The sequence below is a fragment of the Embiotoca jacksoni genome, unplaced genomic scaffold (assembly GCF_022577435.1).
Source record: "Embiotoca jacksoni isolate LCO1_2020_lvr unplaced genomic scaffold, fEmbJac1.0.p SCAF_1, whole genome shotgun sequence".
NCBI classification, from domain to species: domain Eukaryota; kingdom Metazoa; phylum Chordata; class Actinopteri; family Embiotocidae; genus Embiotoca; species Embiotoca jacksoni.
This window is the reverse complement of record NW_027185229.1, coordinates 11,131,095-11,143,719: the sequence shown is the minus strand read 5'-3', so window position 1 is coordinate 11,143,719 and position 12,625 is coordinate 11,131,095. Positions and strand designations below refer to the sequence as shown.

The window sequence follows — 12,625 nt, the reverse complement described above, 5'->3', positions numbered from 1 at the left end:
TATAAATGTTTGCTCGTTGTCCAACTTAGCGTAGATATTATTAATAAGTGTCACAGCTACCAGAAAAACAACAATTAAAAAAAACAACTCAGATATTCCATTTGTATTATTATTAATCTTATCTGGATTGCAGTGATTGTTTTTTTCCCTCACTAAAATGTTCCTGCCCGTTTCCTCGTGGTATTACGGTAAAAAAAACATGGACGCTTCATCAAGCGCTCAGTGCAGCTTGTTGAGGATAACTCAGTATTTTGGGTGAGTGTATATTTTATGTTAACGATCTTTTCCATGTGCGGTCGCCCTGTGTCTGTCACTGAAATGTCTCTGTCAGGTCACCTTCACTACACGGAACAGAGTTAAAAAAAAATAGTGTTGGATCGCGGCGATGTTAATTGAAGCACACGAGGAGACCAATCACGTGTTAGCTCGCTACAGGCTAGTAGCGAGCTAACCGCGAACGAAACTCCCATTAAAAATCCGCTGAATTAGTGGAGCACGTGTATTATTGACAGATAATCGCACCTCGTAGATTAACACTTAATTTGATATTGTTTTAAGAATACGTGTATTACTTCGGCCGGCCGAAAGTTCAATAATCAACTCTAGTTTTCACAAATTGTACACTTGGATTAGTTTTATGTTTGTTTTGACTCCCAACTTCAGGCGCTCTGCCGACGGAGCTACATGAGATGCCCGTAACGTCAAGTTAACGTTATTTCTTAACGATATTCAGGAAATAATTGTGTTTTGGCAGTTGAGGTTTGTGCCGAAGATAATCTTAGGTCATGACAATTTGTGAAAAGCGTCGAGGCATATTCTGTAACTCACACGTTTATCTTTAAGCAGGCTATTTTAACATTTCCAGATCTTTTTAAATGCAGTTCGGTACGGTGACGTGTCTGAACGCGAAAACGGAAAGAACAAGTTAAAAGTTTGCGTTTAAGCCTCAGCAAAGACATCTTTTTATATCGTGCTGCTGTAGTCAACGTGCCGTTATGTTTGATGTAAGCTTTGTTTGCAGTTTTCACTTGTCAGTATGACACATGTGAGCTTCCACTTGTGAACATGTGATCAACAACGTTGAATAAAGTCGTCCAGCAGGTGGCGTGCTCTATTCAACCGGACCCGTGACTCCCCATCTGTCCCTGCCAGGCTGCTGTGGCATCATGGCATGAATCTCATACCAGATTCGTCCTTTCATTGATACTGCAGGTCTGGACTACACCAGTCATCATAATGATAACTCCTGCATTTGACCTGAGCCAAGATCTCGACTACCTGATCCTCAGCATCCGTGTGCCCTACACCAGAACATCAGAGTTCGACCTTTTCATTGATGGAACAGATTTCAAGTTCTATGCAAAGCCCTACTTTCTTAGGTGAGTTAATCGCACGCACGCACACACTGCATATGATCACAGTGTTGCTCATAAAGATGCAAGAACTAATCAATAAGTTATTAAATTAATTGATTGAGAGAAATTTAATCACCAACTATTTTGACAATTGATTAATCATTTTTGGCCTTTTTTTTTTAAGAAATGAAGAGATGCTAACATTCTCTGATTCCATCTTTTTTTTAATGTGAATAATTTCTGGTTCCTCGAGTCCTCCATGATGATAAACTGAACGTGGTTTGGTTATGGACTGTTAGTTGGGACAAAACAAGACATTTTAAAACTGCACCTTAGGCTTTGGGAAACACTGTCGATCGAATAACCCCAAATATAATCTTCAGATTAATAGTTAATGAAAATAATAGTTATTTGCAGCCCTGAATATTGTTATGTTTTTCACATTTTCAGATTAACTCTTCCTGGAAGAATTGTCGAGGATGGGAGGGAAAAGGCAACATTTGAAATTGATAAAGGTAGGTTGCAGTATTACATGATTACAACATGCATAAACACTGGTGATAAACCAGTCTGACTTTTCAAAGTAGTTATATTGTGATATTACACGAGACAAAGCTCGCTGAGATATTTCAGTAAATGCAATGACGACTGTTGCATTAAATTAAGCTCGATTCAGACAGCGTTGCAGCTTCTTTGTTGCAATCTGTATATGAGCATGAACATTTCTCATGCACAAATGAATCTCTGTGCATCTTAAGCCTTTATTTTTCTCTCTGAGCTAACATGATTCAGTCAATAATCCGATTTTGGGGTCATTATAAAGCTCCTGCTTTTTTCTTTATTCCAAATCTGTATTGTAACAGGATATTTGTAAATCTCTGAAGTGTGAAATATCAGCACTCCAAACAGGCAAGAGAAGAAAATTAAGAATTATATCGGAGGATCTCATATCTTATCATGTTCTGTGTTTGTGAGTATAATGACATTAGAAGGCAGCCTTTTTAGGAAGACACAATAATCTTGAGCACTTAAAGATTATGGAAGATTTGTTCGTTTGCTGCAATATTTGCAGGCGCTTGTACTTTTGCCAAATTCCTGTGATTTCTCTGCAATAAATGTACTCAATAGATGCTCTGCTGAAGATATTACGACATAAAAGTAAGCTTTTCCGAACAAAACTTGCTGTTTCAACCAAAATAACTCCCCTGTTTATAGTAAGCAAAGCATGAAAAGAGAAAAACACATTCTGATGAACAGGACAAAAACTACAAAACAATAACTGGCAGGGTTTATGGGCAATGTGCGCTTATCAGAATTAGGTTACCAATTATCGGACTCCACTGCGTCAGTCTAATTATACATTGTGTTGAATTAAAAGCATTAAAGGCACTCAATTTTTCAGAACATTTTGCCTATTCTATATTACGGTCACAGACTGTTTTGTAAAGCTGCGTCCCTTAGATGACTCCGAAAACTTTGAGCCTTTTGCAATTTTTTGCCAATCCCCATAGTTTTACTGAAAAGAAATCCCATGGAACTCTGCTAATGCCATTGCAATATTAGAGAAAAACAGCAGTAAAATCAAACATTGCAACAATCACAGAAATACAATTTTTTTTTAAAAAATCAGTGAAGCCCTGAAAGGACTGAACAACCTTCTTCTCAAGGATCTGTTTCTAGATTCTGACAACTTTTGTTTTTTCCATTGTTTGTCAGAAGATGCTGACCTTTCTTTCAGCAAGGAAAGGCTAAATTGTACAAGTGCTGTCTCAGCATATCTCATACTACAGTCATACTAAACTGTGCAATCACACTACAATGTTTGCTGCTCTGCATGCTAAACAGCAGTTTTTAAAAGCGGCTTAACCTTTCTGGCGTTTTCACTTGTATTGGATAGTTTCACAGTGAAGATAGAGACAGGAAGTACAGGGAGAAAGAGAAGCCCTGGCTGGAATTTAACCTGAGACTCTGTGGCTAAGAGTACTTTGAACAAGTTTTAGGCATTAAAAGTAAAGCGAGGTTGCTTTAAAAAAAAAATAAAACGCATCAATAGTTTTGAGTAGTTAGTTTAGTTTTTATCACTCAATCGCTTTATGCAAAATGTAGCATAGTAGCGGGAAAACACTGCTCAGTTCTGAGGAATATTCACTGGCGGTTTTTCAAGCTACCTGGCTGAAAGGAATGGTTCAGGCGTCTTGGAGAAGTTGTTACCGTTTCTCTGTGGACTTTAGGCTGTCTCAGTGTCTTCTGTCTCTTCATGTAATCCATGACTACATGATGTTGGTGGCCATACTAACTGTTGCAGTACTCCTTGGTCTTCTTGTGGCTGAAGATAGTTCTTTGTGACTCTGACCGTGTGTTTGGGCTCATTTTTCATCCCGCAGAAATAATCTGACGCTTCCCTGATTGTACTGAGTGATGGATACAAATCTAAACAGTGTGTGGCTTTTGTCTTAACCAGGATTCCTAAACTTGTGTCAGTGACTGGATTTCTTCTCTGTATTCTGTCAACACCTAAAATCCTTGAAGTCTACCCAGGAGTCTATAAAAAGAACAAAGACATCACATCAATTCCGCCGCTGCGAAATATTTCTTGTGTGGGAACTGCCACCATGCAGGCCGAAATAATCAAAAGCTCAAATTGTAACATCTGCACATGATGATGTGTCTGTACTTTTGTAAGAGGTGTGTGTGTGTGTGTGTGTGTGTGTGTGTGTGTGTGTGTGTGTGAGACCTGCAAGTGGGACATGTAAGGTGGAATGCAGGTGTGTGGTTTGCATTTTATTTTATAAAAAGAAAAAATCTTTTGAAAACAGACTGATTTTAGCTGTACCGTATTCCAACAATTTACACGCATTTGGTGCAAATTAGAATGTAAACATATTTACATTGTCGCAGAGGAAAGCTCCAGGCTGATAAAACGGTGTCTGTGCTTGCTTTGCATGACGTTGGTGACCAGTCAGACTCTTCCAAGATCCTGAAACATGCTTCTAGTAGCAGTCACTGATTGATCCTGGGGGTGTCTTTAGTCTGGGATTCAGTCAGTCAGCTGTGGTAAATGAGCCTAACATGATCAATGTTGCGTTCTCCATTTAAAGGGCCGCTGTAATGTTGTAATGATCACAGCCTGCCGGCAGTGACAGTGTGATTTTCTTTAACTTCATAATGACTATTGGCGTAACTTTCACAAGTACACACCAATGTCTGTCACCGCGATCTGTCTTTGACTTCCCGTCGCACATAATCCGTTGTAATGAAGTCCTCTTTATGGAGACGTCTGCCTTATGGACTCTGACACCTCGTTGCCCGTCTGTCAGCGTGGCCCCAGTTAACACGCTGTGTCTAAATAAGTCCATAACATCTGCTAATAAAGCTCCGCTAATGGGTGTCCTTGTTTGGACTTATAATGAGCAATCATTAAGATCCCTCTTCCCAGGCTCTCCGTTCCGCAACTACAGCAATTAGTCAGCTTCCATTGTAAAGCACTTCTAAGCTGCAACACTTGGGTGCATTGAAATTTTATGAGGTCTTTAGGCAGCCATCAGATTATCTCTGTGGTGTGGCCAAATCGTTCAAGTCATCAATCATGTAGTGCCTGTTTAGTTTTAATAGGAGTTTGTAAAGCAGCCTCTTAAGAGGAATCTCTCGCATGTGCAGATGGCCTGATTGATCAGCGATGGTTTGTTGTAAAAAGATACTTAATTCAAATGTGTGACTTTAATGATTCGTCGTTTTAAATAACCTAATGTCTGGGATAGCTTGTTAGGTGTTTTTCATCATCTATTACCACACATGTTGTTAGATGGCACTTTTACATCTTCTCTGACATTATCATGCAGCATCTTAATTCTGATCTGAAATTTCCAGAGGTTAATGTGATATCTAAAAGAAGCTTATGTTGTCTGGTCACCAATCACAAAAATAGTGCTCAATTTATAATGTTATGAAATGAAGGAAAGCAAGTAAATACCAAAGCTTTGCTACTTAATTAAACAATTCATTTTGACCATTTATCATTTAATTTTTCATGTCATTTTATTGCTTTCCTGTTTCAGCTCATGCAAATCTTAAAGGTCCCATATTGTATAAACTCAGATTATCATGTCTTCAATTACAAAGCTGGTTTAAGTTCTATATAAATATCGTTAAAGTGTCAAAAGGCTCCATGGAGAAATACGCACATCCCATATTCAGCATCTGTGCCGTTTGGACTTCTGTAAGTTTGTGATGTCACGAATTCACGCACTTATTATGGCCCCCCTCAGTATGGCCGACGGTCCTAACCTTTATGTAGATGATAAGCACTGAGTGGCCATCCCATTGCAGAGCTAATCTAGTCATTTTTCACTGGTTAATCCATCCGTCTATTTTATATATTTTATTTGGATCCAGGACATAGATAATTAGATTAATTATAACAGTAGAAATTTTGATGTACAACTGGGAAGTACTAAAAGAAAGTTATTTAATAATACTTAGATCATTTTAGGCAATATTGTCCTGCTGGCTTTCTGTTATATTTGCATATTCAGGCTGGTATGATTTGAGGAACTGGCATGCAAACTGGTATCAATTAGGGCTTAAGTTTAACATGATAAACCCTGCAGAAGCCCAGTGTGTGTTCAATGAAATGTACAATTGTATGAATAAGTCACAGTTAAAAACAGTCCTTTCATGTCTGATGTTGCTGTAGGCCTTTTCACTCTTCGGGTCCCTAAGGAGACAGGTGGAGAGCACTTCGAAGGACTTCAGATGCTGACAAGTCTCCTCGCTCCGAAAGGCTCCCGGTCAGCAAAACCGTTGGTGGAGGACGTGACGGCAGGTGAGTCGTATTTCTCCTTTAGTTTACCTTGTTTGTGCAGCCGGTGTTCAGTTTGAGCTCCTGGGCGGGGAGGTATTAACTTGGAATCAACCGGGGCTTCTTAACATTTCACTAGAATGCAGTGAAAGTGCGGGAGATAATGAAGAGGAAGATGAAGAAGAGTTTGACTGGCAGGTGGAGCAGGAGGTTTACATGGAGAGATCTGAGGAGGAGATGAGAGCCCTGCACAAATATGGCTTCGGCAATCAGAGGTGTGGAGTGTTTGCCCGATTGCAAGTAAGTTCCATGGACGAAAACGATTATATATATTATATATATATATTTATATATATATGTATGTATATATATAGGATCCTCGCAGATTTAACAAACTGTGAATGTCCTGACAGGAGGAGCTCAGTGACGTGATCGACGTCAAGAACCCAGAAGGAGCATCAGCAGCTGAGAGGAGGAGGGCACGGCTGGAAGCAGAGGCATTGGCCTTCTCTCCTGACCATTACCTGTGAGTTTAACAAAGCAGAAGGCCCTCTGACACAGAGCTTCTTTTCTCTGCTGTATTTGTCTGCTGAAATCCATGTGTCATTTCAGGGCTGATTTGTTTGAGGATGAGGAGATAAAGGGGCTGCTGAAGTTCAGGCCATGGTGGGGCAAGCTCAGTCCTTCTACAGAGCCGGAGGGAGAATGTGGTGAGTTCATGTCATTCCTCATCATGTCATAATCTGTGGGGGGGGAAGAAAAAAAATGGGCTCGGTAGTTCAGTGAATCTGAATTGTTTTAGTTTGGCTGCTTATAAGAAGGAGGAAAAAAAATAGAAAGACAAAGCTGCTGTGTTTAAAAAAAAAAAAAATGGCTATGTTAACCAATGCAACAATATACTGTAAAAGTACTCTATTCAAAGTCCTACTTGAGTCAAAGAACAGATTCAGTATTAGAAAAATGTACCTAAACAAACAACTGTTTGAGATAACATAATTTAACTGCAACACTAATTCAGGAAAGTGCAAACAGCTTTTTACTACTGTAGCTGCTTGGACATGCTGCTAGTTTGAACTACTTTGTTGAAGAACCAGTTTAAAGATTCACGATGAGACAAATCTGTTTTACAACGTTGCCGAGAAAAGTTGCAGCAGCGTGATTCGACCGATCTCTGCTCGACTCGAAGCGTCTGACCGCGTTGCCTGCGACAAATAGTCAGCAGCTGGTCAAATTGGCGGAAGAAAGAGAGGATCACCTCATCGGTTTAGTTGAGGACTAGTGTGTCTGTATGACAGAAGTCCTCCGTTTAAGCACCCATGGGCGGCTACGAGTTCTTGACCCTATCTTTCTTTTTTTCTTTTTTTGGGGGGTTTTCACCATTTTATCACTTCCAAAAATGCCTCTAGCAAATAACTCACTATCACTATCCTCCTTCATGTTTTAAGATGCTATAAATTATATCCAAAAAAAAAAAAAGCCTGAAAAGCAATCTGTTAAAAACAGCCGCCGCTGTTGCTATGGAGATACTCCACTGTCTCGTCTTGTTGCTTCTGTGTAAACTTCCAGGTTTTAGGATGTTACGAACCGTTGAATTTGCGAGTAGTCGCAAGTTTTTCGAATCATCTCGTTGCGAGTCAGCTGTGTCGTTGAGTCGGCTGCGTCCCAGGCGAGTTTGGGTCCCTCGCGAAAAGTCAAGAGAAATCTAAGAGGCCGTAAAATGATAAATAGTACCTATCACTAATCTGTAATTCTTGTTAAAAACATAATCTGACCTTGTACAACAGTTAAACTGAACCATGTTTAGAGGACAATTCACTCGGGTTGGAAACAGCTGATTCAATGTGCCCTTAATGTATTTATATGCTTCTCATCCGTTTTAAACTGTCAATTAAAAATAGTGCAATAACAAAAAAAAAAAACTGTCTTGAAGATGCAGTTGACAAACAATAAATATTGCTGTAATATTAAATTGTAATACTATAGCAAAGTACAAGTACCTCAAAATTGGGCAGAAGTGCAGTACTTAAGTACACGCATTCAATAGCAGGGCCTATTATCTGAGTAGCTCTGAGTGTATGTACTATGGAATTTGCTCGTTTATCTATAAAGTGTATGGCTTCCAAAAATCGTACACACAACACTTGTTCATAAATGTGGTTCACTTATCGAGCTTTTAGAAGTAGTCAGCGTAGCAGTGACTGAAGGCGACCAGAAGGTGGCATGAAGTTGCAAAAATGGGGAGGGCAATCATACATTGTTTATTATCTGACCAAATTAAACAACTCTACCATTTCAATGCTCCCAGTAGTTCTCTGTCAAATCTTCCCCAAGTACAAGTGTCAATTCAAGGTTTGCGTATGCAGTCGCAAACAGGAATATAAAAGCTGGGCTTTGTGCCTGCCAGACACCCACATTGTTCTCTGACGATATGCGAGCTCCCCAAAGGACACACGAGTCTTTTCACTGTCCTTTTCCAAAGGAAGGACAGACCTCAGCTAGTTGGCTCCACAGCTGCGCTCCCTGCTAAAGTGCCTCGGGGTACTTCAACAAGAGAGACAGTTGCCATTATCAGAGATTGAACTTGGACCTTCCCTAATCACTACATCCCCCTGCTGCCCTTTGGCCAATTTAAACAAACTCATTTGGAGTGCTGATTTAGATTTTATTTTTTTTATTTTTTATTTTTTTTAATTTTTTTTTTTTAATTTTTTTTTTTTTCTTTCAAATTCAAGGTTTCCTTTTGACGTTTCCCTCCCACATGCTGCTTGTTGGCTGGAGCCTCCGAGCTCCACGTCGTTGTTCACCTTCAATGGGAGTGATAGTTTGTGAACACCGGCACTGCGAGAGGCCATGTAATTGTTCCATTCAGCGCCCCTAACAGCCCGTTAATTCCAGAACTTCCACTGTTCAAGCAGACGCTCGTCTCACAGCTCCAGTTTATGTGTGGCGTGGCCGTCGCATGCTTAAGAGAGGGTTTAGATCAAACGGATAGCATTATCGCAGGATGGAGTGCTGCTGGTCGTGTTTTTACCGGCAGCGGGGCCCGATCGCTGATGAGCAGCCATCAGTCAGCGATGCCGAAGGCCATTAGCTTCCGTCTGAGTTCAGCCTCCGTAAGGACATGACGGTTCCCCGCAGCCCCGGCTCCCCTCGCCTCGTTCTGCATTCTAAGACGGAGTGGCTCAGTCGGGAGCCCAGGCGGCGATAAATGGGCCAAATTAAACTTAATGGCTTGATTGACGGCTCGAATAGCATTAGCCTCAGCTGAGTGTGAAGAATGGCGTCAGTCAGTCAGTCAGTCAGGAGATTTAAGCGGCTCGCCGTCACATCTTGAAAGCGTGCTCGTGATTTTAACCGTTTGTCTTTATTTCAAATGGAGAAGTCCTCTATGGGTTTTTAGACTCCCCGCACCCCCTCCTTCACTTCAGCTAAGTGTGATATATATGTCACCTGACAGATGCATGTGGACACAAGTGCTAATGAAGTAGAAACTGGCCCCTTTGTGCTCTCCAGTTTCAGGGCCAGGACACTGACAGGCCACAGCTGTCCACTGGAGGCCCGTATTAACGCACTGGTCCAGTCTAAATGATCCTGACAGCCTGGCCTCTCTCTACCTGCTGCACTTTGTTATGGCTGGCGTTTAGAAATCTGACCTTTGACCAACTTAGATAGCCTTCTGTTGACTTAGGCTACCACACTACCCCAGTTTGCACAGACTGTTCATTAAATGTCCCTTTGATTTGACACTCGACACGATCACAGTGTGCATGCACAAAATTAACCGTATCTGCCATGACAAGGTCATATTTTGACCTCCAGCATTTGTGAAATTCTGGGAGCGTTTTCCAAGCCTGAGCAGCATTTTGCCGAAGCATATTTTGCTCCATGCCATCAGGCCATCTGGACCTGTAGAGAGCAGTGACGAGCCAGGCTACCGTTCCAACTGGAGGAATTAGGTCAGAAATTAATTTGCAATCAGCAGAAGCCCTCATACGCTGCGCACTAATGCCCACTAGAATTGACTGTCTCCGTAGTGGAGATGAATGAGCGCGGTGGTGGGTGAGTCTATCAGGTCTGCAGAGTTAATGGAAAATAAATCACTGTTGTGGTGCTGCCGTGTCCATCTTGGAAGCGAGTTGGTGCTCTGTTTCTGTTCAGATTTGCAATGTAGTGTTTGTGAATATGAGGTTGTAACAAGTGTGTCTGTGCAGCATCTTTCTTCAGAGCACACAACATGTGTGTCTGCTGAAAGCCATAAATACATTTGCTCAATGTCAGCATTCATACACTCGTATTTTTATTCCTCAAGTGCCTCTGCATATGTATGAGTGTGGTTGTTTTAAGAGACACTGTGTGCGCGCTGGCTGGGCTGTCTGTTGCTTTTGACTGCATGTTTAGTGTGTCACTTATTTGCCCGCCGTCTCTCAACACGCGTGCCGTCACGTGTGCAGCTGCGAGTGCTCGTGCACGGCGATCTCGGTGTCTGCCCGGCCGTGCGTTCCCTCTGCAGCTCCCTGTGAGGGACTCGGGTAGCGTCCGCAGGGAGCTAAAGCCTGACGTAATGCAGCAGGAATCTCCTTCGCGGCAGAGCCAAGTTCCTACTGCAGCCACAGAGATCACTCTGAAGCGCTGAGCTTGTGTGTGCGTGTATGTGTGTGTGTGTGTATATATACAGTATATCGTGTGTGTGTGTGTGTGTGTGTGTGTGTGTGTGTGTGTGTGTGTGTGTGTGTGTGTGTGTGTGTGTGTGCGTGCGTGTGTGTGTGTGTTCCAGCCAATACACACCTTGCACAACAGGGGCTCAGAGCGGGGACTCTTTATTTCTCATGCAGAGAGGAATTGCTTTCAGCTGTTTTAGAAGCTGCTGGGAGGGAAAAAAAACAAAAACTATTGAGTTCCAGCATGTTGCTGCAGATATTCAGAGTGCTTTTCAATACTGAATGATGCAGATCGCTCAAATGGGATTGAAGACTGTTGGTGTCGCCCCATTAGGCTTGCCACAGATCCTCATTAAACAGATGTCTCTTTCAAATGGCATCAGTTAGTGAATTTACAGAGCTCGGTAGAAGTTTTAGATATTTTCACATAATGAACCTCTAAAGTTTCTTAATGCAGAGCTGTACAGCCATCAGTGACATAGACATGGAATTAGATTTACAATTTTTTCTTATTTAATGTGGGACTGTTTGGCCTATTTTGTATCTGCTCTGCTAAAAGAAACATATTCATCAACTGGTCCAGGCTAACGGTTTATCGGCCAACAGTCACAAACAGTATGTGTGAAATCGATGTGCATCCACGCTTCAGTTTGTTTTTTTTCCATCACTGTCCACTCTGAAACAGCTTAATAATAGCAACATGGGGGGGAAAAAAATGTTTCTTCTTTGTCTGCAACAACACACAAATGTACATCAGAGGTAATATCTGGCAAGGAGTGCAACCTCCTGCTTTCTGTGGTCTTCTATACTTTTAATCCCAAAATTTGTGTTGGTTTTACAATTATTGCAAATGACAAATGAAATGAGATTTCAAAAAAATAGATTTGAAATATTTTTTAATATTTTTATTACGATATTTGTTCTGGTGTTATTCTTTCAAATTCACTGGTTTCTCTGGAGTTAGAGAAACAATTCCTTTTAAAAAAAAGACACTATTTGAGCTGAAAACTCGTGAATATTGTATGAGTCTTCGATTTTCAGCAAATTCTCACAAACAGAAAGGACTCTATCACTTGGAGCAAAGCAGAGCCAAACATAATGCAGGTTTCATTTCTCTTTCCACCTCTGACTTTGTTTAAATAGCAAATGCAGTGTGGTCAGGCACAAGGCAGTTGGAAGTGACTGACTGATTGACCAACAAAAACCTGGTCTTGAATCAGTGCTGCAGTATTTTACTGTAATTCTAAGGGCACATTATTAAGATAGTAATATACATCTATGGAGGCAGGTATACAATATATGTCCACTCTGCTTGTAGCAGCTCACAAACATCCAAAAAATAAAAAGATTACAGTGTGAATGATTATTATTATTATTATTGTGTCGATCAGTCTGATCAATCTTTACACGAGCAGATTTGTTTCCACTTCAGTGAAGTGTTATTTTCCACTCACTGCTTGGGAAATCTACTCTTATAATAGCAATCCGCCAATATGCAAGTACATCTGGCTTTTAGAGGGGATGGAAAGTGGCACGCTGATTGGTTTATTTCATTTTTATGCCCAAACGCACCTATAAAAATTATAGTAACCCCTTTTGAACCATGTGCCTTAACTTGTGCTCAGATTATATGATGTTAAACTAGCAAAAATGGATTTGGATACGCTCTAAATGCACTTGTGCCATACGCTTTAAGACCACAAGCTTATATGGTTAAAATAGAGGCCAAAATGTCCAGGCTGTCGTGAGGATGCGTGACCATCTCAGTGCTGCCATGCCACCGTGTGGTAAGACAACGACCGAAAAATGCATTT

The 12,625-nt window shown here is 41.0% G+C and overlaps 1 protein-coding gene across 1 annotated transcript in view; it reads left to right on the top strand.

Moving 5' to 3' along the window:
* The first annotated feature begins 207 nt into the window (after positions 1-207).
* shq1 (SHQ1, H/ACA ribonucleoprotein assembly factor) overlaps positions 208-12,625 on the top strand; it is a 35,901-nt gene continuing 23,483 nt past the window's right edge. The window contains exons 1-7 of the mRNA XM_069164777.1: positions 208-255; positions 1,213-1,379; positions 1,806-1,870; positions 6,049-6,177; positions 6,293-6,453; positions 6,567-6,679; positions 6,766-6,863. Of these exons, the coding sequence (XP_069020878.1) occupies positions 1,237-1,379; positions 1,806-1,870; positions 6,049-6,177; positions 6,293-6,453; positions 6,567-6,679; positions 6,766-6,863 (709 nt within the window). The 5' untranslated portion in view covers positions 208-255; positions 1,213-1,236. The remainder of the gene's footprint in view (positions 256-1,212; positions 1,380-1,805; positions 1,871-6,048; positions 6,178-6,292; positions 6,454-6,566; positions 6,680-6,765; positions 6,864-12,625) is intronic.